This window comes from Hypoxylon trugodes (genome assembly GCF_022578975.1).
Source record: "Hypoxylon trugodes strain CBS 135444 unplaced genomic scaffold F4822scaffold_4, whole genome shotgun sequence".
NCBI lineage: Eukaryota > Fungi > Ascomycota > Sordariomycetes > Xylariales > Hypoxylaceae > Hypoxylon > Hypoxylon trugodes.
Window position 1 is genome coordinate 2,717,862 of NW_026250019.1, and position 25,762 is coordinate 2,743,623.

Sequence of the window (25,762 nt, forward strand, 5' to 3'; positions counted from 1 at the left end):
CAACGACGATAAGAGATCCATATCTACCTAGGTAGCCTTACGGATGACGGATTACAGTGGATTACTCCGAAACGTTGCTATCAACGGATGCGGGGCTCGCGTGCACACCGGCGTTTTCCTGTCGCAATACTAGCAGTTTAGAGTTACCTCCGAAGCCGAATACCCTTTTTTCTATTCCGTATGTAGCTTACTAACCAATACCATTAAGGGGGCAGGGCGTGACTCCTAACCAGAGACCGAGTTGTTGATTCCCCATCCCAGAAAGGTGAATCGACTGCGAACATTCTAACTTCATTGGATGTCTATTAACTAAAAGTAGTCCGTATAACCTTGTCAAGAAATTACGTAGCGGCGAGCTCCATCGTTCGTTTCTTGATACAGCACGTGTGCAGGGCGAGATGCCGACTACGTCCAAGATTCCTACAAGACTTATGATTGGACTTCTTAAGGCGTAAATTTATCCGCTGTTGCACACGCTAATGGATATACTATAAACAGTAATCAATTGTCTTGTTGACATGATCAGGTTTCATTCGGACGATCCTCCTAGATTATCACAAATTGACACCAAGGCGGCTAAATTAACACCTACGTAGTCTTAGCGAATCTTGGTTTAAGCTGCTTCCCCGCGTTATGATATAACGATGGGGAAAGGATATTATAACCTTTGCTCATGCGGAGTCTCGCTTACCATGGACGCGCATATATATGATCATCGCCTATTCCACGAGGTAAAGAAATTATCTTACGTTTAACATCGTCGTACCCCCCCAATCGCGAAAATGCGTCTTTCACTCTTCCTTTCCGCCAGCGTTCTAGCGCCTATTGGCCTTGCTGCCCCCCTCGCGCTCGATGGGGCTCTCATGAAGAGAGAGAACCTATGCAGCTTAAAGGCCCCCCCTGCTCTTTGCGAACCGGACCCCTCCGTGACTGTCGAGGAGACAGCCCAGAGAGCTTATGACTTCTACCGCGCGTTTGTAGTTGATGGAGACCCGCGAAAGATGTTCTCCCTCATCGACTCATCGTACATAGTAAGTCGTTACGCCATTGGTTCTTAGTAAATTGCTAATGTTTTTATAGCAACACCACCCGGGATATGCTTCAGGGCCTGGTACTATCTGGAGTATTTTCTGCAGCGGAAGTAAGCTAGGAAACGAACAAAGCACAGCTTGGTGCTTCGATTCTAGCACGAACATGTCGTATGCACGATACTCGACTACTGATCGATGGCGCTGGGTTGATGGTTGTGTCCACGAACACGTAAGTATCTCCAGCCTTAAGAAACTCGTCTCATTCTGACTTCCGGATTTAGTGGGACCAGGGTGAGACCATCCCCACGGATAAATGCTACAAGTTGCCCACGGGTACATCATGAAGAGTCCTTAGGCGAATTCCAGATGAGTGTGTGTTGCATGGATATAAGCCTGGGTACCAACCTGTATAAAGTCAAGTCAATTCAAATTCAAAAACGTTGAATCATGTAATGGCTCATATTAGACCCTATACGAGTTTTTACGTGACCACTTACGGTGAGTTTCATCAGCACAATGCTGTAGATAATTTAGCTTGAATAAAGTGCCCGCCCCCCTTTTGTTCCTCAAACCATATAGATTAGATTTTTGGCTGCGATGGTGTATTTTAACGACGTTTGGTCTGATTTATGGAGGGGTGCTTGGCAATAGGGGTAAAAGAGGGTGGGCTTAGGCCTAGTGTTCGCGTAAGTCACCCACGATCCGTTCCAAGTTGGTCGAATGATTCATATTCTCTAGCCCTAACATAAGAGAAGGCCATAGACTAGATTTCCCAGGCATTTATAAAAAGAGCTTCCTAAATGTACGCCATGTAATACTTGAAGGAGATACCAAATTCAGTTGCGCCGTCAATCCACCCTGGACGTACCTCTAATAAAATTACCAACCTCAAACTCCCATTTCTCCTTTTCACGGTCAAACCGAAATAGGATTTGACGAAGACTCGGCCATCAACTGCTTGATATAGTCCCTGCAGCCTAGGTATCCATTGCGTTCCGCGAGTCGCATAGCTCTTTGACATTGTTTATAGTCGAACGGACCGCTATTAGCGTTCCAAAGAAACTTTATCATATCGAGGCGGCCGTTTTCAGCCGCGCCCTCTAAAGGCGAGCGCCCGAGGAATCCTTCAGCAGGGGCGCCATCCAGTTGGGCTCCTTGCTCTAAAAGCAACGTTGCCATCTCGAGGTTCCCATTGATGGCCGCAAACTGCAGTGCGGTTGCTCCATTGAATCTCGCGGGTGGCGCATTTACATCAGCACCCTTATCCAATAATAAACGGACGATGTCAAGGTTGTTGACCTCAGCGGCTTTTTGGAGAGGGGTTCGTCTTATGTCGAAGCTCGCTGGCTTGTTGATATCGGCACCGTAGTCAATGAAAAGTTGAACTATTTCTGGGTTTTTCGTGTTGATGGCGTACGAAAATGCGGTTGTTCCAGTGAAGTCGCGCCAATCGAGGTCATAACCAGCGTCAAACAATCTTTTAATAAGGGATATACTGGGGGGAGTTTTCATCACAGCCTGAAACCACCGAATTGCTACGTCAAGTGGGGTTCCTCGTCTTCCCTTTCTCTGGAGGGCATCTCCAGTTACCAACCCAAAGTCGAACAACATATCCATAAATTCGGGGAACTCAGAGTAGCTCAAAATTGCCCATTCAATAGACTTTTGGAATATAGTCGGCTCTTGTGGATGACCCCGTATGTATTGCTCCAGGAGTGGTTTGACCATAGAATGGTGATGTTCCATAGTGTGGCTCAGAAGGTCATCGCCCGGTCTAGCGCCCAGGTTTACTAGTTTAATTAGCAGTGATATGTCTTCGTGCTTTGTCGCCCATCTAAGAGCATATTCCCAAGGATCAGCGCCATACAGCTCGGCGTTACGGGAGCAGACTCGCAAAATTTCGTTCAATATGGACTCATCGCCCCATTCGATAGCAATGCCTAATACCGAGTGTTCTTCTTGATCTAAATCTTCGGCATTGAATCCGAATTCTAGGACGACCGCCACGAAATCCGGTTTCTTGTGCTTCAGTGCGATGTATAATAGTAAAGCCCGCGGATTTCGCGGATTTAATGAGGTGATCCCGGCGATCAATATTTTCCAAGCAATGTCGTCAAACCCATGATCTAAAGCAGCGTCCATGGCCTCACATGCTTCAAAATAATGGAAGTCGGAATCGAAACTACCGGTGAGATCAAAATCGGGATCGAATTTTATTACCTTGGTTGCGTACTCTCGACTCCCATGCTGGAGAGCAGCAGTGAATGCGCATCCGAGTTTACGCTCGTCTCTTAGATGACTGAGGACACAGGTTGCGTCTGAGGAGTGGGGGCGATTTTGGCCTTTCGACTGGATAATGGCCGTAAAATTTCTAAGTGCTTCATCGCCCAAATCTGAATTTCTCTGAACCAAGTCGATTTTTCCTTGGTTACATACCAGTTCCGCGCTCCCGAGAACCGTCTTTGCAGCCGATGAATACGGGAGTAGAGCCCCTACCACTTCTTCGTATTCACGTTGCAGAGCTTTAGGTAAGGCTTCAACGACAAAGTGAGAGTCATACAAATACGCTTCGCTACCTGACTCTCGACATTTTCTCATCAAAAGCTTGGTCATATGCGTCGCATCCCGTTCCCCGAAATCTATAATAGTCTTTCCAGGAGTTCTATCCGAAATCAGTTTTCGAAGTATTTCGGGAGTTGATTCCTCGAGTAATAAGATTGCGAGAGTTGGATCTGTAAATATAAATATCATAGGAAAGGAATACATCGATATAGTTGCTTTGGCTTTTAATAAGATTTGAACGGTAGCCAAGAAATCATTACTGAATGTTGAGTGGCGATCCTCACGATGAATAATTAGTAATAGCAGTGCATTAGGGGCATCACCCCAGCCGTGTATTTTATTGACGTCAGCCTTTAAATGAATGAGAAGCCTGATTACACCAAGGGATTGGGCTATTGAAGCTCTCTGAAGTGGCGTATATCTCCTTCCATCAAAGTGGCACACAGTTTCGTTCACATCGATGAAACTGCTGTGCTTAATTAAATACCCGACGACTTCGACGTTATCGGCTGCTAATGCTGCTTGGAAAATATTCTCGGCGAACGCTTTAGCCACGGGGTCCAACTGAGGATTGAAAAGCTCGATAGTCATTGACGACTGTATTGTTTGATATCCAAGTAAAAACCTTAGCGCACCCGTAGCCGATATCTCGGGGCCTGCGAAGCTATTGATTATTGACATAATTAGCCTACCGCAAAATCGGGCTTCAACAGCGGTTTCGTTCGACGGTAGACCGAATTGATCTTCTATGAGAGTTTGCGCCGAAAGAAGATACTTAATTGTTGATGGGAGGGTCGGGGACGAGGTCCGTTTATTTTTAGCTATTGAGCTTCCGATCGTTGGATCGGGTTCGTTTACACAGGCCAAGAATCGCGAGACTGGATTGAAAGTGACAGGACCCGATACGGAGCCGCAAGTAGAACTAACGCTACTCCTATGAACATCTATGACGATGAGGTCTCATTAGCTTTGAAATGCCCAACCTAAGTATTATACAACAGTTTTCAGTTACCTTTTATCATCGTAGCCACAATCTTGATGGAAGGCAGATTATTTAGCAACTTTCTGCGCCAAGAGGCGTCAAGCAACGGTGTTTGTATATTTCATTCGGCCCCTATATTCAGCGATGTATCGACCCATTGTTGGGCTGGTAGTATTTCAGAACGCTGCGTTTCGATGACATCTTTGATAGGCGCAGATGTGAAGTCGGTAGCAAATAGATCGTTGCTTAGAGGCATATTAGATTCTAGATCTAGGTTGTCCCCTCCTAGCCCCTGAGAATCAAATTCGAGAGGAAACATTAGATTAGTAGCGTCGAAGTAGAATTCGAAGGGGGTGGTAGTGCGAAAAGGTAGTGGACCAAAGTCTTAGTTCGTCGACTGAAGAATTGAGGCGTCTTGAGCCAAGTTTAGGTTGTCGGCCGCTTGGTAGGTATCTCTGCCATTAATCCCATTTTCAAGTTCGGCGATTGGCATAGCCGCTTCAGATAGGAGGTTCTCAAGAGATGTGTCTCCGTCTTCGATCGAGATAGGCGGTACCATGTTTCGGGCTGCATTGCAGAGGCAAAATTAGTTACTTAGCAAGATCGCATAACATATTTTCAGTATTGGGAGGACAACTACGAACCCGGATCTTCTGTTTGAGGTTGCGCAAACCCGTAACGCTTCTGGGCCCTCCGAAGCCTAGAATCTGAGACCACCTTGCCGGAAAGCGTGATCCGAGTCCTTCCACCACGTTGGATTTCCTGGATATTTCTCTCCCATTCATGTCGCTTCATGTTCTTGTTTACTTTCCACGCTCGAAATTTATGTTCATATTGAGATGCCCTGTCAAGGTATTAATGAAATGAGCCCATCAAGAAACTAGCAAACTCGATATAAAAAAAACCTACGTGGCAACGAAGCCATTTTATTAATGATACCATTTGGATCCTCAAGTGTAAGCCCACGATCAAGATATAATTCGAGGATTTGACGCTTGTGGCCTTCCCACTGGTCTGGTGGAATACGCCGTGTCCCTGATGAGATAGGTATCGCGACTTATTTGACAATCATCCGGGTTTCTAGACACATCTGGGATAGAATCTTAGACTTCAGCAGAAACGTGCCGTTTTATGATGTTTCTCCCGTGCAAAACCTGAAGTTCATTCTCGAGTAAGGCTGTCGGAGTTGATCGGATCCCGAGCCCAGCCTTCGTATCTTCATGGCTGTCTGCGCATCTTACATGCAGTCCCCCAACATTAGTGGCCAGTTAGCCATCAGATTTTGGTTTTGTCAGGCTTTGGACTTCAGGTTTTGTGCGCATCCTGGAACTTTGTACATAGATACTTGGGTACTTGTATTCGCCCCCAACGCAGAATGACAGTGTTGAGAGCTATACTTGAGTACCGAGAATACATATTGCTTAGGTTTGTGAACAAGTCAACCTTGGGTACCTCAGATGATTCGATGCCGTCTTCTACGGCTGTCTGACCCCCAGATGGCACTCCGCAAGGACAATCTTCGGCCAGTCACCATAAAATATAGACAAGATCCTCACCCGCGAAACCTAAAATAAGGACAAGAAGCTTTAGGAGTGCGCATATGTTCTGTGGGACCGCGCTGACGTCTCAAGCGTAAATTCTAGAAATTTTTGGTGAGATCGGTTGTGAACCGCCACACGAAGATAAATATGGCCCTAGAGATTGGGTGGGGGAGATCACTGAAGCCGCCTAGCAGCCTGCCTACTTGGAAAATAGCGGGGCAGGAATGTACCTCCCCCCTCCCCGACCAACGGATCAAATAGGAGACATCCTACCATAGTACTGCCTATATTATATTTTGGGCTGATGTGATTGAGTAAGTAACCATGGGCAATGGAACAGTAGAGTTAAGTTTTTATAGCGCTTTTAATTGTGGTAGGGCGATAATGCCGTTTTAAAATGTCAACCTTTGCTTTAGCTGATATCTATCGGAGGTTGTGAATCTGGTTGTGAACATTGAAGGGCTACCAGTCTGCCAGTTTGCCCTAGGTACCTAATGTACCTAGGTATCTGGCTGAGTTATCGATAAGATGACCTAGTCATTGGAAAGGGGTGCACAATGTCATCGTACCTTGAAAACAAGGTGGCATACAGACGCATCTTAGACAATAAGATCAGATCGCATCATGTTGACTTCTAGTACTGTCAGTGAAGTCTATAACTTAGAATTAATATAAATGACTTAAGTAGGCGGGAAATGAGCTGTTGTAAATGCTGATCTGTCATTACGCTGCGCAAATACGCCACCACCTTGATGCCCAATGCTTCCAATTGGTCGTCAGCACCAACAAGATAATTCTAGGCGGCGTTTCCTGATATACTACACGACTTAATAGCACAATGGAGTCTGAAGATGGCAAACGAAAATGGTTCGGGCGCAAGTTGAAGGGCATTGAGGGTCGCTTTAGGAGGAGAGAAAAATATCAGCCTTCTCAGGTGGGTTGTCATGAACATACGTACCCAGGTATTCGACATCGATCTCTTCTAACTTGAGTAACCACGAAGATACAGCTTCAAATAAACACCCCTGAACCTCGCTCAAACACACCGTCTCCTGGACCCGTTCGCAACGTGAATGACGGATTGACCGATATATTACACCCACCATGCGATCAAGAACCACTTAGACACGAATCATCCACGGAGCCCCGTGCCACAACGATCAAGGTGGGAAACGATAATCATGGACCCTCCTATGCCTCAAATTTTGATCCCGCGTCATATATAGGGGAAGCAGCGGCCAGAACAGAAGCGATGGCCAACAATAGGAGTGCAGATGATTATGAAGAGCTTCTAGGGCCTAACAAGCTTTGGAAAGCGGCATACGAGAAGCTTAAGAAGGATAACCCGAAAAATTTGGATGCTCTAAGAAAAGTGTTACTTAAGAATGGTGACTTAGGACAAAACGGTGAGTTTGTGTGTCCACGTCAGAAGGTTGGTACTGGACCATATATTAGGTGGCGGCGAGTCACATTCCGGTGATAAGGACTGGCAAGAGCAAATCAAGAAGCTCGCCCTAAAAAGCGTGGAGACAACTAAAGAGAAGAGATTCAGTTTTAAGGCAGGCGAGAAAAACATTATTGTTCGCGATCAAGTTCAAACGGCAATGGTATTCACCGTCTCCACTAAGGATCTCGTGGGAGCCGTGATTTCATCAGACCCTCATGCCGCACTAGCATGGGCTGGTGTGATATTCATCTTCCCGGTAATAGAAGCGAGCCCATAATTCGGTTTTAATAGATTGATACTAATTCGAATAATACAGCTATTGAATACTATGCTTCAGCAGGATAAAGATGCCACAGATGGGATCGAATATATTTTCGATCTTCTCATTCGCTGCAAGGAGAGGGAAGATAATTTCCTGCAGCCTACCCCTAGACACTTAGAGTGAGTACCCCTACTATTGACCATCAAATACATTCTAATAGCTAGATCGAGAACAGTCCCCCAGGTATTTATTTCGACCTTGCGCTTTCCCTCCAATCGAAGACCATAGAACTTTATTCAAACGTGTACGAATACCAGATTCGAATTATCCGGCACTATTCCCATTCTACTCTCATTCGGTATGGAAGAGATTTTATAGTGAGCGACGACTGGAAAGGAAAGATTGGAAACGTTAGGGCCATAGAGACTGAAATCATCAAACTTTCACTAAGCCTATCCAATTATTTTGTCAAGGATATACACAAGAGCCTTGGAGAGGCCAGGATTGGCCTACAGAATTTGACGGTATCGTCTTGCCCTAACATGGACAGTATCTTTTGTGCCAATCTGATATTTTCGTTAGGAAGCTGAAAAAGATTCGCGCCTCCATGATCTCGGCCCTGACGAGCTCGCAGCGATCACTCATCAGAAAACGGACGACGAGCCTCGTTGCACAAAAGGTACACAATTGAATATTTTGAACGACTTACAAAACTGGATACAGAATCCTGCCCAAGAATCGATTTTCTGGCTTTATGGTATGGCCGGCACGGGCAAGTCTACCATCGCTCGAACAGTTGCTAAAGCCTTGAGTGAGAGAATTTCCTTAGTGGGCGATACTCAACTGCCCAGTAATATTTTTCTCGGTGCTACTTTTTTCTTTAAACAAGGCGAACATAAGAGAAATCATGCTGGGGTATTGTTTCCAACTTGGGCATACCAATTAGCCCACGGGCCACTCGGGCTCAAGATTGAAATACTCAACAGTACTAACCAACGCGGCGGCACTCATATAAGAGATCGGCCCTTAGATGACCAGTGCGACGAGTTAATCCTCAAACCTCTCCGGGCCCAGAAGCGGCGGTCTTCCCCCATACGGGTCATCTTCATCATTGATGCTCTAGATGAGTGTCTTGATATCACTACAAGAAACGCCAAGCGCATTGGCCAATCATTGCAGCAGATTGGAAGGTTGTCTGAAGTTCAAGCGGAGATTCTAGTAACTAGTAGGGACGAGAGACCTATCAATATACCCTTCAAGAGCCTAGCAATAAGGAAAGCGGAGCTTCAGATGATTCCGCTTACTAGACACAATAGGATGAAAGATGATATAAGTATATTCTTTAAAGACGAACTACACAAGGTTGAAATGGACGATGACGAGAATTCGAATTGGCTTAGCATGGGCGAAATCTAGCGGCTGGTTGAGAAACCTAGTGGGCTATTCATATACGCATCGACCACTCTCCGTTTCCTTAATCTCGATCTAGGCCGCAGCACAGCAGTGAGACAGGTGAGAAAGCTTCTACAGAATGAAATTGCCGAGGGCGGATCCCCGGAAGCCCGCCTTGAGGAGATCTATAACGCCGTCTTAAACTCTCATACCAAACATATGGGACGTGACGAGAAACAAAATCATCCCTTGAAGAAGATCCTGGGGTTACTCACAATATTGTTTGAGCCTTTACCAATCTGTTCGCTAGCAATATTCACAAAACCACAACACCCAGCAGACAAGATTGAAGAAGTACCAGCCAAAGAAGTAGAGGAATACCTTGGGTATCTACGGTCCGTCGTCAACGTTCCAGATGACCCGAAATCCCCGGTCCGCCTCATACACCTCTCATTCCGCGAATTTCTCTTGGACGAAAAGAGATCCAGGGAGACGGGTTTTCTAGTTGAGCCATCCACAGTACATTGGCAGGTGTACAAAAATTGTCTTGACATTATGTCACATGGCCTCAGTCAAGACATATGTAATCTTGAAGGGCCAGGCACATTTTCTATCGATGTTCCGCCAAATTTGGTGCGGCGGTGTATTCCGTCACATCTGCAATACGCTTGTAGGCACTGGGTGGATCATCTCAAAGAAATCCGAGGGGACGGACAAATCCAAAGCGAATTGGCTGAGAACGGAAGTATCCACATGTTCTTACAAGAAAAGCTTTTGAATTGGCTCGAAGCACTCAGTCTAATCGGAGAGATTGGAAGTGCTGTTCTCATGGCCCGGAACTTGGAGGCTTTAATTGATGTAAGTGCATGGGATGACCTCCGATCCACACCCTCTTTCGTATTCACCAAGATATACAGGCACAAGAAAGTGAAACAGAATTATCCAGGTTAATTCATGATATGATTCGATTTATCAGTTTTCATCGGCATGTCATTCAAGAAGCTCCCCTTCAGGTATACTATTCCGCAATTTTATTTAGTCCTACGACAAGTATTATACGATCTTTATTTTGGAAGCCACTTGCCGAATGGATTCTGAAACCCCCAATGGTAAGGGATGACTGGGGGTTTGAACTAATGACCCTTGAAGGCCATGAGCTCCTCGTCTCTGCTGTTGCAATATCCCCAGATAGCAAAACGATTGTCTCAGGTTCATATGATAAGACGACCCGGCTTTGGGAAGCTGCCACGGGCGTTGAGATTGCTAAGATTTCGTCGAGTTCCGCTGCCCATGCTGTTGCATTCTCACCAGACGGACAAACCATTGCCATTGGGTCAAGCATAGTTCAAATATACGATGTCGAGACAGGCGATATATCGGACTTATTAGGACACGCGAATCTTGTTTCAGATGTGTGTTTTTCCCCAGGTCTTGGTAATAAAATATTAGCTTCAACAGCAATGGATAAAACGGTTCGATTATGGGATACCTCAACGAAGCAGCTAATCAGCATACATGAAAATCTATACGAGAGAGGGAGACTCGCATTTGCACCCGACGGTAGACTGGCGATCGCGAGCTCTGAATGGGATTCTGGACCTAAAAAAGGGTCAGTCCAGATATTGGATAAAGAGACGGGGAAATTAATTGCATCTGCATCGATCGGCGGGGTCCGACTATGGGACGCTGCAGCCCGTGATAAGGTCGATATTAGCCGAAGGGCCGAAACTCTGGAAATTTATTCCATTGAAAACACCGCGTTGATTGTGTCCAAGGATACAATTACGTTTTTGGACTTGAATGGGGTTAATCCCAAACGGGATATTCCTAATACTATTCCTATTGCTATCCCTAGTACTATACGTTATTGCCCTGTAGTATTCACGCAAAATGGGAAGATTGTTTTGCTTCGATCCGACAAATGTCTCCAGACATGGGATACAACCACGTGTGAACGGCTTAAAGAGCTTGAAATTCCTAGTGGCGATGTTTCCCAATATACATCACCAAACAACGACGTTTTGGCATTAGCCTAGACAGGGGCAATACAAATTCTGGAAATCGCTACTCTAGAGGAACGGGCAAGGTTCAGACTCAGAGATTACGAGCGTGTGATGGACATACAATTCTCGAAAGAAGGTAACTTTGTCTTATGGGAAACGACACCAGGGGACAAAAACAAGGGCGAAACCGAGCGCCAAGGAACCGCGTACCTAGGAAGTCTAGAAACGAGCGAACCCATATATAAGATGGAACTCGATTACGACTCTAGGCATACTTCACTCATTTTGTCACCTAGAGGCAACTTTGTAGCATTCTTTCCAAGTGCAGAAGGAGACATCTTGCATCTTTTACGAACAAACACACCAGATGTGATAGAAAAGTTATCAGTAGGTAGCCTCAGGAAATATTGCCGGATTATTTTTTCATCAGATGACAACTGCCTCGCCGTGCGCGGAGGCAAAAGTATCTCTATATGGAACACTGCGACGAGAAACGTGATAGGGCGCCCCCTGCCGGTTGAGAATGGGAATATTCCCGTTGTATCGACCGATGATGTCGTTCTTACTTCAGGCAGCGGCGGACTTTTCTCTGGAATCCCACGACGAGCAGACGATCAAATCGACTTTGCTCCGACGGTTATGATTTTTCCTTCTCTGAAGACGGCAAATCTATTTTAAGTAAAAGTCGCGGTCGCCTACCGCTTCCATCATCTACCAAGGATTGCGATTGCCTTTTTTTCGACGATGGCTGGGTTCTTCAAGGGGGCGAAAGACTTTTATCGCTCCGTCAAGTGTGCCCCCCTGTAGTGCCCACGGTATCAGTACTGCGCAATACTATCATCTTTCTTTCTGAACAAGTTAAGGTTATAGCTATTAAAATAGATCTTAAAAAAACGCCTCTAGCGAAGCAACATGCAGCGTTGTCCCAGATTGAGGGGGGAAACGCCAAAGTCATGGAAGTGGTGGTGTAACTTGGTGGCGTTTATTTAGAGCTGGCCGTCGTGACAAGAATCCTTTCAAATAGAATAGTCCACGTTTCGGGCTAAAAAATAACAAGATCCAACTAGGTGCCTTCTTTCTAAATATTACCTACCTAATCGCTAGGATACTCAGTTCACTTTTTCAAATTTGGTGACTTTCAACAGGCACACCATGGACGAGCTTGACCAGAATCCCGCGACTGGGCCTCTAGATACCGTAGAGTGCGGGACATCTGATGATCGCCACACCTCTGGGAGAAGCAATAGTTTAATTATATGCCCAAGATGTCGCATTTGGGGATATATCAGCATCCATAACATGGACGAACCAAAAAGTCGACCCGAATCAGATCGATTCACCACGATGCGCCAATACGCAAGCATCGAGCAACTAGCGAAAGAACACCAGTGCGCTATGTGCGTCTCTATCCTAGCCTCCTACCGTGCCTGGATTCCGTATCTCCCAAATGCTTCCTCATGGCCGACATCAAGAATAGTTCTAGAAATATCCGGGCCCTTCTACTTAGACCCAGGACTCGATCCCTCTGCAAAACTTCTCCCACGGCGTGGCGATCGCTCAAATCCCGATCATATCGTAGTTAGAATGTTTCTGCGCTTAGAAGTGAAAGGTTTACCGCCGCCAAAGACGGAAGCGGGAAATGAGACGAGCGAGCAGTTTTTCGTCACTACTCCGTCGGGTAATGACCCGACTGATGAATTTCGGATGCCGCCAACGTGGCTTGTCGCTACCCCGCGATTTAAGATGACGTACTCAAATGACGAGGCGAAAGCTTTGGTGGGGGTTGAAGAATGGGATGTGCCATTTTTCGACGTCAATTTATTGAAGAGTTGGTTAAAAAGATGTGAGGATTGCCATGGGAGTTTATGTGCGGGCGAGGAAACGGAAAAGAGTAGGTGTAGTGTTCGTAGCTTTTAATCGCAGACTGTTAACACGATGCTAGTGAGTCTCCCCGCGGGGTTCCGAGTCATTGATACGCACGAGAACAAGATCGTACAGCTAGAAGGCTCGTTTCGTTACGTAGCTCTGAGTTACATGTGGAAAGTTGGACCTGATAACAATTTCCAATTGGAAAAAGATAATGTTGCTTCCCTCGAGGAACCTCATAGTCTTGAAGTTGTACAACTCCCAAATATCGTAGCCGACGCTATTGCCTTATGTCGCGACCTTGGCGAGCGCTATTTATGGATTGACCGACTATGCATAGTCCAAGATGACATTGTAGGAAAATTGGATCAAATTAATGCGATGGATGCAATTTATCGTTCTGCGAGCTTTACGATCATAGGAGCTCTCGACACACGCGACGATATCGGGTTACCAGGATACGCTGGCAGGCCAAGACACCCATCGATTTGGTGGCCGGCCTACAAACCCGAAGTTGAAAGTCAAGGGATAAGATGTGGGGAAATCATGAGCGACTTCATCAATCCGACCTTGTGGAATCGGAGGGGATGGACGTTTCAAGAGAGGCTGTTGTCGAGACGAAGTATCTTCATTACGCATCATCAAGTTATCTACGAGTGCTTCCAGGATGAAGCTATGGAGCTACTCACGTGGGCTACGCACGAGGAAAGTTCGGGCGACGAAGCTTCCGGAGCCCTTGGTTCATTTACTAGGGGAGTGATAGAAAGCGAGCCGTTCGAGTATAGGATCTGGGGAAATATTTCATTGTTAGACTATTGTAGGTGGGTCTTTGATTACACATCGCGACAGTTATCCAATCGAGGAGATGCGCTCAATGCTTTTAACGGCGTGAGTAATGTTCTTGAGAGGGCTTTAAACTCGCCTATGCTATTTTGCATACCTGAGAAATCCATGGCATCTTGTCTCTTTTGGGACTGCTTCGGACCTTTTAGCCATCAAGGTGAAGTATATGACGTTCCCAGCTGGAGTTGGGTAAGCTCGTCAAAGGCTGTTGGTTATGGCTCGTTGGATTCGCGTAGATCTATTGATAGGGAGTTTTTCGATATCGTTAGTATCGTCTACTTCTATTTCCAGGACCCGAACGGTGGTCTGCGCAAGCTTGACGTCGAAGAGAGATGGGTTAAACATGGCGTTACCATCCAAGAGCTCTCAGAGCGGGGCGAGTTACCTACATTAAGTGGAAAACATATTCCAGCGGAATGGAGGACTAATGAAGACTGGAAAGAGTGTCCTCAAAACCCCTGGATAGCCCGCAAGCATGAAGAATTGGGTCCGGATATACGGGGCTCTGCGGCATTGTTTCCGGGATGTCTTGTCTTCAACACTACAGTTGCCTCGCTAAGAATTGGTCAGCTTATTGCAGGAGGGTATCCCACGGAAGTGACTGATGCGCCCCTCATTGATAAAAACGATAATTATGTTGGAAATATTCGAAATATGGATCGCGGATGGATAGCTGCCCATTGCAGCAGGGATGGGATTCAAAAATGGTATGAAATTGTTGTCATAACGAGTGGGTTAGACGACTATAGTCTAAGGAAGAGACTCGGGTTTGAAAAAAGGCATTCTGAGATGTGGGTTTTACATGTTATGATGGTAGAGAGATTGCCTTGTAAACAATTCGTGGCAAGGAGGATTGGCGTTGGGAAAGTAATAATGTCAAGGTGGAAAGATTGTAATCCAAGATGGGAAACAGTAATTCTTTGTTGATAAGTTTGAGTAATCTCGAATGAGATAATATATATCAGCAAGGTATATAGGTATCTAAACTTGTATAGAACGTTTAAACCTGGCGTTATCATAAGGTTAACAGGGTCTGTGTAGTCGGTATGGATGCGTTAAGAATTACGCCGTGTAAACCTAAACGTGGCCCCTTTCCTTCTAGCGCCGCCAGCTCTTGGACTTTTTAAGTAACTGTTTGCGAGAATCCGGCGTACAATTTCACCTTCGACAGTAATGGGATCTGCCAAGTCGCTGGATATAGTGTTATAGTGAGTTTTCCGGGGAAGAGGTGCCTTCCTTTACTAGCATCTTTTCTGGAAGATGTGTTTCGCCGAGCTAATGGATTCACTGAATCCCTACTTGATATTGTGGTATAATACCGCCTACTGTCTTTTGGCTCGATCTATTCAATTTCTCGGTGGGTGATAACAGCGTCACATCATCAATCTAAGTTTCCAGCATATCCTCGATCTTCATGGTTCCAACCTAACTTCGGCCATCCGTCCGGGAGTGAGGAGTACGGCGGTAAGATATATCGGCCGTCGCAGGCGGAGTCGGTACATTGAAGATCGCAGAGCCCGAATACGTTACAATAACATTCTTTGGCTGATGGACAGTGGTATGCGTCTTTTCCGAAAATGACTGCCACGGACAACGGTTAGAACAAGGAAAAGACGGAAAATATAGCGTTGGGGAGACTCACTATGCCACGAAAATTCCAACACGCGCCCACTCAACGAATCTTTCAGTGGCGTCTCCAATAGCCATTTACGGAAGAATATGTATTTCTCTTTCGGGTGCCTTTGAATGGTGGTGCGCGTAACAGCAAATTGCGAGCAGCAACTTACGGCTACTATCTTGGGCACCGGAATCTCGGGGAGTAGTTCCTCGAAAGCCTGTCGATATATACCCTTCGCGGACACAGGCTTCTTTTCGTCCTTTTGCTGCTCCTCATTCTCCTCATCATCGAACGGTCGGATCTCGGCGGGGCAACCAATAACCCAGACGCAGCGGAGGTTAACGTAACCAGCTTCCCGCAGGTAAGGCAGGCGGAAGTTTCGCAGTGTCGGGAGGATATCGTAGTCGGGATCGTCGTTATGCCACTGGAAGCGCGACGCGTGGATGAAGATGATGTTGTCGGGCAGCGTGTCGTAATTTTCAATGATGTACGTCAGGTACACCATAGCTTCGTGGCCCTTGTTTTTGGGTACCGTGAGCGGCGCCGATGTGTCGTCCGTCACGTATACTTGCGGGTTCCATTGCGGGAAGTGCCGATACACCCACGACGCGTCTTCTTTCGTTGTGCTGGCGACTACGATTTCGGTCTCGCGCCGTTTGTGCGGGTGCGCTTTAGCGGCTTCGCCAGTGGTGGGTCGATTGACGGCTGCTGGTTGCGCATTTTCGTTGTCGCCCCGCCGTAAAAGCCATAGGGAGAAGAGAAATATAGAGACTAAGATAAGGGCGGCTCGGTGTCGCGGACGAAGGCTTGTTAACATGGTGGTATTGTGGGAAGAATGGTAGCCTTGGTCTGGACTCGATTGAAGTATCGCTGTTGATATTTACGAATTCGCCTTGACATGTTAGAGATTCCTAGGTAAAGTCGGATAGGACACAATCTGTTCCTTTGTACGGGGAGACAAAAGGTGACTTGAATTTGCAACGTGCAACAGCATAACGCTATAGCCAAGTGCAAATTTCAAACATAGTATAGTGTGGTAAGTCGGTAAGTACCTAATTCAAGGGATCCACGTTTAGTGACGTTAGGCAGGATGGAAATAACTAATACATAACTGGTAGATATGATCGTGCTTTAGAGCCTATGAATGGGGTTTGTACCGACTGTAGGATTCTTCCTTGTAATATGGAGAATTCATAGGGCGGTTATGGAGTACCGATACACTTGAACTAATATGGTATGATACCCTATTCTCAGCCTCTTATAAATGGGTCAGGGGCTTCGGTTGCAGTCCGTAAATTAATCCTGGATTGGGGGCCAAATAAGTATCTTGTCATAATATTTTAGCTGCGGAGTACTTTGCCCTTTCCATGACTTGCTCCATAGAAGAATCCTACTAGGTTGCTGTCCCCACATTCAATAAACCAACTAAGTTAATTGACTTCTATCTCGCATCCGACTCGTTTCCCCTACCAATTACTGACAGAGTTGTCAAGTATAACCTAACTTTATCAATAGTATAAATAAGTCTAATGGTATCATACAAAAGTACCTACCTACATTCCCAAATAAACAAAGTATGGACGGTGGTATAAGACTTAAAAATCAATTTTAATTGTTTGCTTTTCTTTTTCTTTAGCACCTTATCTGCAAAGAGGGGTACTACAGAATCATGATTTCTAAGACATTACAAGCAATGTCGCAGATAGTCGAATGATACAGGCTAGAAGCCCCGATCGTGATGTCTCCAACCCTTCTGTAGGATGCGGTAGTCCCCTGTAAGTCGCTACCACGATGTGACTGTTGGCTTGGAAAAAAGCAAGGGTCCATTTTTCATTTCCATACCAGAACCCGCCAAGAAGAGGCCTTAGAGTAATGCGACTGGTAGAGCGGCGACTTTTCGTTACCGATTCCATACCCTGTAGGAGTGCGGCACAGCTATAGCTCAGGAATATCTAACTAAACCCAGCCCAGCGAAGTCTCTGGGCCGCCGCTGGTGAAAGTATTATTGATAGGTGATGTCGTTTCAGCTCAACAAACCCATCTTCCTCGATTCTTACGTTCTGGTTCTGAATTGATACCTCTGTTAATACACCTCGGAAGATTTTCAAGTGGAATCTCATTTTGATACGTACTATACTTCCTATATACTCTTATGAATTCACGAACCTTTCCCCTATTAGAAAAAGCTCAGCAACAAGGGACATAGTAATAATATCCTCTAGCCTAAACTAGATACTGTTATTGTCCATTATCGTCGTACGGTCTATACTGTACATATCTTTTTTTAGTCTCAAGCCAACCGGTCGGCTACAGTGATACCTTGAATTTGGGCTGGTAAACACTTAGTATCGACGCAATGAATGTGGCGTCTCTTTTCGGGAGAGACGCGTGCTCCGATGCTTTCGGCGATGATAGCGCCAATTCATTATGTGCTCCTAGTGGTACACTCTGCTGTAAGTATTGTTCATCCATCCAGAAGTGGCGGGCGACAACCATCTAACTGCCAAATAAGGCGTCCGACGAGGACAGACATATCCATCTTGTATACAACAATTAGGTCGAGGTTGGTGTTGCGTGGGAAATGGCACCAACGACGACTGTTACGCGGATCAGGCTTCCGAGTGCGACTCGCCAAACGCCGTAGAATGTGTCGACCTCGCACCGAACACGACGAAAGCGTGTTGTCCCCGATTGACAAGGTGTTCCTCAGGCTACTCTGCCTCCGAAGACTTCGTGCGATGCGAAATCGGTTACAGCGATTTAATGCAACTTGCCGCGACCGCGTCCGATACATCAACCGTTTCTAGCGCCATTACCTCTCAAGTCGTCCTCCCTCCTTCGGCCGCCGCCACAACGAGTAGTTCAAGTACTACTCCAACCCCAACAGCCGCTCTAGAACAAGCACAATCGACATCCGCAGGTACAATTGCTGGCGCGACAGTCGGCGCGGTTGGCGGTGCTGCTCTCCTAGGCGCTCTCGCGTTTTTCTTCTATAGGCGGAGATCGAAAGCAAAATACGCAGCCGTCAACCCCAGCAATGGCGGCGATTCTAATGCCCAAATGCACAATCCGAACCAACCCGGTGGCTATCCATGGCAATACAGCGGCGAGCCACCGAGGCAGTTATCGGAACTTCAGACGCCGGAACCGCCGAAAGAATTACCATCGCAGTTTCCTCCTCAAGAGCTGCCAGGGTCAGTACCCGGAGCAGTACCAGGGGCTATGCCGACGTACCGCTAACGGCGAACCGGGAATTAGAGTTTCGGGGGACCGATTTGAAGGGAGGAGCATTATTCGTGATCATGACATTGAAAAGATGGAATGGAATTGGCGCATTGGATATATATACCTGTGCGAGTAGAGCGAGGATACTTCCTATTTTCTGTAATTGTTTAGAAGCATCAAGCTGCATATACAATCTAGTATATATAATACATCGAGTAGCTGTGATGAAGGTTAGGAAGAATTTAGAATGGTGTTTGCTAATTTCCCGAGCATTTAAGATACGCTCACGTAAGGGATGACGCGGACTGAGGCGTCACTTTGGTGGAACTGAATAATTTCATCCACTTGTTTTAGAGAAATGCTCCATTGACACTTCAAGTACATCAATCGCGAGGTTCGCGGCTCATTATTTGTATTCGTGTTCCATGGAACCATTCCTACGTGGGCAGGTTGTAATTCGGGTTGGTCGGGGTGTCTATTGCTACCCTACGTAGAGGTTGCTATTGCTACGTTACTATTCCTAGTTTCAAATAGACTCTATTCCCAATTTGGACCCATTAATAGCTTGAAATTTGTGGCCACACCACCTTCATTCTCTAGATCATGCCTCCAACACCGATGTATCTAGACAGATAAATATGGGAGCCTTGTCATCTTCACCCAAGATGCATATCGTGATAGCAATATTTAGGCGAAGAAGAGTCCACCTTATACCGAGTCCTACGTACTTAGTTGTATTCATATTTCAACATCGCTACTACAGCGGCAGCATAGCCAACTACCAACGACTATCGCAGTTGACGAACCCATTAATGCTGTTAAATAATCATCAGTTCTGTGATATCCGTTTCACCCGCTTCTTTCTTTATCTCCATCTGCAGGAATGCCGTTATCGGAGGCCTTATGGAGAAGCCCCTTCTTATCGGCCTGCTGGATAGCTTGAACAAAGATACGGCCCATCTTCTCATAACCGCTGACCGTGGGATGTGAACCATCAGGTCCAATCTCATCAGCCGTCGGAACCCCAGCGATACCCTCACTAGGATGCATCTCGGCCAAGACAACTGATTTCTTAGCTGCCTCAAAACCTTTCATTATATCCCGATACTGCCGATTCATGTCTAAGACCTTTGGCTCCATATTGGCCACCTTGTTTGTTAACATCGTGCTAAGGATAACCGTCGATTTGCTCGAGGCCGTCAATAGGTAGTTGATCAGATCCTCCATCTGTTTCCCAACTTTATCGACGTCCTTGTTCTGCAGGAGATTGTTGGTCCCCAGATTGATAACGAATACGTTTGGTAGGTACTTAGGCACGGCTTTCTTGGCGTAATTGTGCATCTCTAAAATCTTCTTGCCACCGTACGCCTCAACATCATTGTCGGTAAAATCGCCCAAACGAACTGACCCGACCATATTGACAGTATACCCTGTTTTGACGAGCTCGTCGCGCATTGGCTTGCGGAAGCCCAAGTAACCGGGAGAGGTTTCACCTTTGATGATAGAGGCACCGAGTGCCATAATCCTGAGTGGAACATCGCTCGGCTTCGAAGCGGCCGCTACGACGGATGGGGTGGCGGATTCTGTGGCTGACTCCGAAGACGTCGAAGTTGATGTTGATGTCGATGTGGACACAGACGTGGGTTTTGATGTAGATGAAGATTCCGCCGTAGGCATTGTGGAGGCTGTGGAAATAAGGTCATCAATTCCTGTTGTCGGTGTAGCAGTTGCTACCGAAACAGTTGGCGTAGAGGATATCATGCTAGCCACATGTTCGCCGGACGTAGAATCAATTGAGGAACCACTTCCATGAAGCTTGCCCGTAGCTGTGAGAGCTACATAAAAACAACCAACATTAGCACACCAACCATTTTCTTCTGAGAACGTTATTCTGGATTCCCTGTAAACTCACTAATTACCACAATCGCCGCAATTAGACCACATCCCAATACGGTAAATGCTGCTATCGCCTTCTTAGTCCGTATGAATGCCCAGCGTGAGGCCGTCGCTGGTATCTGGGAGCCTTTCTCCATATTTTCCCACGCCATCCGTTCGCACGACGCTCAGGTACCCCCAAACGCGTGAAGAACAAGTGGGATACCGAATTCATCTCCAAAGTGCGAATCCCCCAATGTTATTGAAATTCTCGTATGCTTACCATAGGCCCTGGATCATAATAAGGAACATGGGGAAGAGATTTGCCAAGGCTGTTAGCTTGAGATCCGCCCAGGCTTCAGGCTGAATTCTGGCATCGTGATTCGACCATTTAGCATGAAGGAAAGCAGGAAGACGTCAATGGCTTCCGCCAAGCGAGGCTTATTTACTGTGTTCATATCCATCGGCTACCGGCACACAATCAATCGTAAAACTTAGCCAAAGGCCGGACCGACGATCAATTAATCTATACTCGGTTGACAGGTAAAAACATACCAGTGGGTAGTATTGATTATGTAGAACTTAGCATTAGAAAAAGTCTACACATACTTCTAAATTATATTCACGAAATCTTTACCATTTATTGGTTGGAACTACTCGTCATGGGGTAATACAAAGGGGCAAACCGGAATAAAAAAGGGGAGCTAAGACACTGACAAGGGTCGCTCCCGTTGGCCTCGTTCGAAAATCATCTTAGTCATGCATACGAAACGTTATACAGTCCAGTCATCGCATGAATCTATTGAGCACCTCTATGTAGTAACAGCAATAAGCTATGTACTCCAGTTACCCAGATCCCACGAAACTCCAGAATAGTCAAATCCGCCTACTACCTTGTGAAGGGTGTGTACAGGTAGAAACCGCCAACTAACAAGCACCAGGCTTGCAGAGACATCCACTGCCTAGGTACCCAAGTAAGTACTAAGAACCTAAGACTACGACCTATATCCACGGGTAGATTCATTGCGAACTTCATCCGCGAAGCTAACCTTACGACTTCCCTCTGGTCTTTCTATCGCGTCATCAACGTCCAACAACCGACCCACGTGGACTGCATTAATAGCCTCGACGACATGTTCCCCCTTATCGACATCAAATACTCGACCCCGTCGCTTGTCTAAAGTTTTACTTGACCTGTTGTCATACATAAAACGCTCGACCCACGAGTAAGCTTCTTCTTGCATTTCGGCGCACATCTCGATGGCTGCTTCATCGAGCTCCGCATCCACAGCGAGCTTCATTGCTTCGTCACACAACTTCAGCGCCTTAGTGCACCTAGTGAGAGAGTGCTGCTGGACTGCCGAGTCCGTTATCCGTGGGGCCTTAGTGTGAAGGTCGCTGATCTGCTTGGCTACAGACATTGTGGCTGGCTGAATGGGTATGCCAAGGAAGGTAGGTAGGTACTTACTGCGATGCCGAGTGGTGTCTGATTGCCTGAAGTCGCGGACTGCAGGTTAGATGATGGTAGGCAGAAGAAAGCAGCTAAATATGCGGTCTTCATCATGATTTAAGTACGCCGTTGTATTGTACAATGATCATTGTTTTGGATTGTTACATTTCAATGCACATTGTTCACTCCGATGAACGAGAACACGGCTTTGAAGGAGATCGCTTTTTGCAAAGCATTACATAGCGAATAGAAAAGTAAATTGCTAGAGCCTACAAAGGACATGGCAAGTTGAATACCTACTTAGGTACCCACCTACCTAATATAACAAGGCTATAAGATACAGCTCAGTTACAATCCCTTATCATTAAAGTACCCGTAACATATGTACTGCGGTACCGCTTAGATTGCTGAGCCCTAAAGGTACTTCCAGATACATTACCTTCCAGATGATCAAAATAATCTATACCTGTGAAAAGCTATTTGTAATGCCATTGTTGTGTTATCAATCCCTCATAGCCAGGTAATTCCAAGGGTTGGGATCCCAGTTCCAGCATAGCTTAGGCACCTAGGTACCTACTTATAAAGCTGGTGGATTATTCTTGTTAGAAGGTGTGTGAGCAAGATGGGCAACGTCTAGAAAGTTGAACAGGAGTTACCTGGGCCAATTGCTCGCCATCATTTGAAGGTGTTGTCATACCTACCTAGCCTACCTAGCTATGGTTAGTAGTAATGAAACTATTAATCAAATCGCCAATGCAGTGATCTGATGATGCTTCAAGCGATGAGGACAACAACACGGACCAGCCCATTGATGTTCCTTGGTCGATTTCATGAGGATGGTTTCGAGGAACAAACCGTCCCGTGGGGGCCTTGAATGGGCGGTCCGGGCTCTACTTGATGCGGAGGCATGTGTCTTATACTTGCAATGCCAGTCATTCTATTCAAGGAAGTCCGTAATATTCCTTTTTTTTTTTCTTTTTTTTTTTTCGAATCGATTATGTTCATATAAAAGTGTTTCTCAATCCAATCAGATGATTCAACTTTCAATCAGAAGTTCTTTTCTCCTCGAGTCAGCGGCAGGCGATGACTAATTGCATTTGTTAGAACGATTCGACAATTTGTTGCCTAGCTTCCTTGTTGGTGATCGTCAACCTGCTCAGCCACCATGCGGGGTTATAAAAATGAAGCTCCCCAGGCATCTAACCGCTCTCATCGGATGAGACACCTACAAGACTTATCTTTCAAGGGCAGTTTAGCACATCATGGAGACTGACTGTAGCGTCTGCGGCTCTATATGGCTTGGTTTAGCCACTACAGAGCTAGCCGAGGGTATCAATCTAGGCTCGTTTGACGAGGCTCTCTCTTCACCATGTTCAATCCACACCACTTTAGTCCAGCAATTCAAAGACTATTGCGAACCAAAAGAGGGGGAAAGAACCTGGAGGCATCCAGCGGCCGATTCGAAGGACGTGGGCATTGTACCACGCTCAAAAACTAGGAGCGCGACGATATACCCCTCTCTCTCTTCTTTGGGATTATTTTGGCATCTCCTACTGGTAAACAGGCCTTCAGTTCCAAACCACCCCGGCACGGGCCGCATTTTGAATCCAGACTGGGTTGATATTGATCTTCTACCGCGATGGAAGCACGAGTGTCTAACCGCACATGGCGCAAAATGCGAGAATCCGCTGAAGATTTGGCGAACTCGACCTGCTTGGCTGATTGATGTAGAGCGCAAATGTCTAGTGCCTGGCGATAAATGCGACGGGCCATTTATTGCGCTCAGTTACAGATATGGCGAATATCCCCCCGTCGTAATCGATGCTACAGTTCTATCCACCCTGCAACAACCCAACGCATTGGATACGCCGCAAATGTCGCCTTACGTGTTACCGATAGTTCGACACGCTATGTACATAACGTCTATTATGAGCGAGCGTTACCTTTGGGTAGACTCACTCTGTATCTCGCATCGCGATCGTAAAACTACAGCTCAGCAACTAGAGCACATGGCTGCAATCTACGGAAATGCCATAGTTACTATAATCGCTGCCGATACCGACTCAATGGAAGGGCTCCCAGGCTTGAAGGGTGTTTCTGAATCCCGTAAAATGGAGCAGAGAGTTGTTCCATTAGGGGAAGAGCAATTGGTAGTAAGGAATACCGGCATATTCTCATGTAAGCAACTTCTAGAATTCCTTTCCCTTTCCATGGCGTATAAGTACCCAACTTGAACACTACCATTTCGGCATCTTATCTTTATTTCTTCGGATAATTACTAACTCTTAATTATAAAGTGACGGGCGGTACCCCTTATTATAAACGAGGTTGGACATTTCAGGAATACACACATTCTAGTCGCAAAGTATTCTTTAATCAAAAGGAACTTCATTGGGAGTGTTCTTGTAGCGTCTGGCACGAGGAGACTACCTCTGGGGTAGAAGTCGATAAGTACATCAATCCTCGGATGCGCACTATTCTAGCGGGGTTTCCGGACATGGATTCTTTGAACCATACTATATCAAACTATAACGAAAGACAACTCCGCTACGATGAAGATGCTCTTCCCGCTATATCCGGCCTTCTCTCCGTGGCTAGTCGAACATTTACCGGCGGTTTCCTGTATGGACTCCCAGAAATGCTTTTTGAAACCGCACTAGGCTGGCGTCCTTATTGGGGACATACAAATCTCCGTCGACGAGCACCGTCAGAACGTTCCGAAGATAGCCGATTGAATCCGTCACAACTCCCTTCATGGTCGTGGGTTGGATGGCAAGGTCTCCTCACGGCGGGTTACGGCGAAGCAGCGCGCATTAACACCCGCCAATACTACATCCAAGAGACATTCCCTATCACCGAGTGGTACACAGCTAATTCACCTACCGCAGCCCCATCGGAAAGACGACGTATCAATTCAACGTGGTATGCCGACCGTGACAGCTATAAAGACCTGAGCAAGCCCTTACCACCTGGCTGGACGCGCCATGAAGCACCTAAAGGAAATGACTTTATATACCCAGATGGCTGTGGTGAATTCGTCTTCGAGCACGAGAGAATGGAGGACCCCGACGACGAAACGAAGCCATGGTACTACCCAGTCCCAATCCCTGACATTTCCGAGTCAACACCACCGACCATAGTAGAGCAGACGGCGTACCTATTCTGCGAGACACGCCGGGGCCGTTTATGGGCATGCAGAAACGAGGACCCGATTGAGGGAGGAAATATTCTGCGGCTCCTAGATGCTGAGAATAAGCAAGTTGGGACTCTTCATAGTCATAATGAGACGCAGTCGGCGGAGTTCCCAGACGACGTCGTAGATGGCGAACATCATGGCGAAGGACCCGCTGGAAAAGAAGTCGAGCTGGTCGCAATCTATCGATATAAGAAATACTCGAAGACATATAATAAGGAAACAGACGGGTATGGTCTTCCTACAGCGACAAATAAAATCGCAGTGTTGTGGCTGGAATGGGCGGATGGGGTGGCGTATCGTCTTGCGTCCGGTCAAGTCGATGAGGAAGCATGGGACAAGTTATCATTGGAAGACGTTTCATTGGTCATAGGTTAATATTAAAACTCAGCATTACCTATGTAGTTTTAAGTATGTCTATTCCTATATCAGATACCCGACAGCCCCCACCCGCTCTCATCTTCCCATGCTC

At 46.4% G+C, this 25,762-nt stretch overlaps 9 protein-coding genes across 9 annotated transcripts; 5 read left to right on the forward strand and 4 right to left on the reverse strand.

Moving 5' to 3' along the window:
- The first annotated feature begins 382 nt into the window (after nt 1-382).
- F4822DRAFT_222438 (uncharacterized protein) lies at nt 383-1,661 on the forward strand. The gene is made up of 3 exons (XM_051454017.1): nt 383-1,031; nt 1,081-1,260; nt 1,313-1,661. Exons 1-3 carry the CDS (start codon nt 783-785, stop codon nt 1,373-1,375), a joined length of 492 nt encoding a protein of 163 aa, XP_051315825.1. The 5' UTR covers nt 383-782; the 3' UTR covers nt 1,376-1,661.
- Nucleotides 1,660-4,890, reverse strand: F4822DRAFT_222470 (uncharacterized protein). Its single transcript, XM_051454018.1, has 2 exons — nt 4,606-4,890; nt 1,660-4,537 (listed from the first exon to the last, which is right to left on the reverse strand). Exons 1-2 carry the CDS (start codon nt 4,613-4,615, stop codon nt 1,947-1,949), a joined length of 2,601 nt encoding a protein of 866 aa, XP_051315826.1. The 5' UTR covers nt 4,616-4,890; the 3' UTR covers nt 1,660-1,946.
- A 2,064-nt stretch (nt 4,891-6,954) lies between these two features.
- On the forward strand, nt 6,955-11,253 carry F4822DRAFT_428400 (uncharacterized protein; the record flags this gene model as incomplete). The annotated part of the gene is made up of 8 exons (XM_051460908.1): nt 6,955-7,050; nt 7,120-7,522; nt 7,572-7,819; nt 7,880-8,004; nt 8,061-8,349; nt 8,408-9,187; nt 9,242-10,075; nt 10,135-11,253. 8 exons carry the CDS (start codon nt 6,955-6,957, stop codon nt 11,251-11,253), a joined length of 3,894 nt encoding a protein of 1,297 aa, XP_051315827.1.
- Nucleotides 11,254-11,813: 560 nt separating this feature from the next.
- On the forward strand, nt 11,814-15,156 carry F4822DRAFT_222514 (heterokaryon incompatibility protein-domain-containing protein). The gene is made up of 2 exons (XM_051454019.1): nt 11,814-13,111; nt 13,163-15,156. The coding sequence occupies exons 1-2, from the start codon at nt 12,373-12,375 to the stop codon at nt 14,854-14,856; spliced, it is 2,433 nt and encodes an 810-aa protein (XP_051315828.1). The 5' UTR covers nt 11,814-12,372; the 3' UTR covers nt 14,857-15,156.
- Nucleotides 15,157-15,310: 154 nt separating this feature from the next.
- Nucleotides 15,311-16,364, reverse strand: F4822DRAFT_428402 (uncharacterized protein; the record flags this gene model as incomplete). The annotated part of the gene is made up of 2 exons (XM_051460909.1): nt 15,311-15,510; nt 15,572-16,364. The coding sequence occupies 2 exons, from the start codon at nt 16,362-16,364 to the stop codon at nt 15,311-15,313; spliced, it is 993 nt and encodes a 330-aa protein (XP_051315829.1).
- A 1,318-nt stretch (nt 16,365-17,682) lies between these two features.
- F4822DRAFT_222627 (uncharacterized protein) lies at nt 17,683-19,204 on the forward strand. The gene is made up of 2 exons (XM_051454021.1): nt 17,683-18,000; nt 18,060-19,204. Exons 1-2 carry the CDS (start codon nt 17,904-17,906, stop codon nt 18,785-18,787), a joined length of 825 nt encoding a protein of 274 aa, XP_051315830.1. The 5' UTR covers nt 17,683-17,903; the 3' UTR covers nt 18,788-19,204.
- A 142-nt stretch (nt 19,205-19,346) lies between these two features.
- F4822DRAFT_222621 (carbohydrate esterase family 3 protein) lies at nt 19,347-21,053 on the reverse strand. Its single transcript, XM_051454020.1, has 2 exons — nt 20,685-21,053; nt 19,347-20,607 (listed from the first exon to the last, which is right to left on the reverse strand). Exons 1-2 carry the CDS (start codon nt 20,818-20,820, stop codon nt 19,622-19,624), a joined length of 1,122 nt encoding a protein of 373 aa, XP_051315831.1. The 5' UTR covers nt 20,821-21,053; the 3' UTR covers nt 19,347-19,621.
- A 374-nt stretch (nt 21,054-21,427) lies between these two features.
- Nucleotides 21,428-22,368, reverse strand: F4822DRAFT_400740 (uncharacterized protein). The gene has a single exon (XM_051457878.1). The coding sequence runs from the start codon at nt 22,066-22,068 to the stop codon at nt 21,643-21,645; it is 426 nt and encodes a 141-aa protein (XP_051315832.1). The 5' UTR covers nt 22,069-22,368; the 3' UTR covers nt 21,428-21,642.
- A 991-nt stretch (nt 22,369-23,359) lies between these two features.
- On the forward strand, nt 23,360-25,668 carry F4822DRAFT_428406 (heterokaryon incompatibility protein-domain-containing protein; the record flags this gene model as incomplete). Its single annotated transcript, XM_051460910.1, has 2 exons — nt 23,360-24,275; nt 24,395-25,668. The coding sequence occupies 2 exons, from the start codon at nt 23,360-23,362 to the stop codon at nt 25,666-25,668; spliced, it is 2,190 nt and encodes a 729-aa protein (XP_051315833.1).
- Nucleotides 25,669-25,762: the final 94 nt, after the last annotated feature.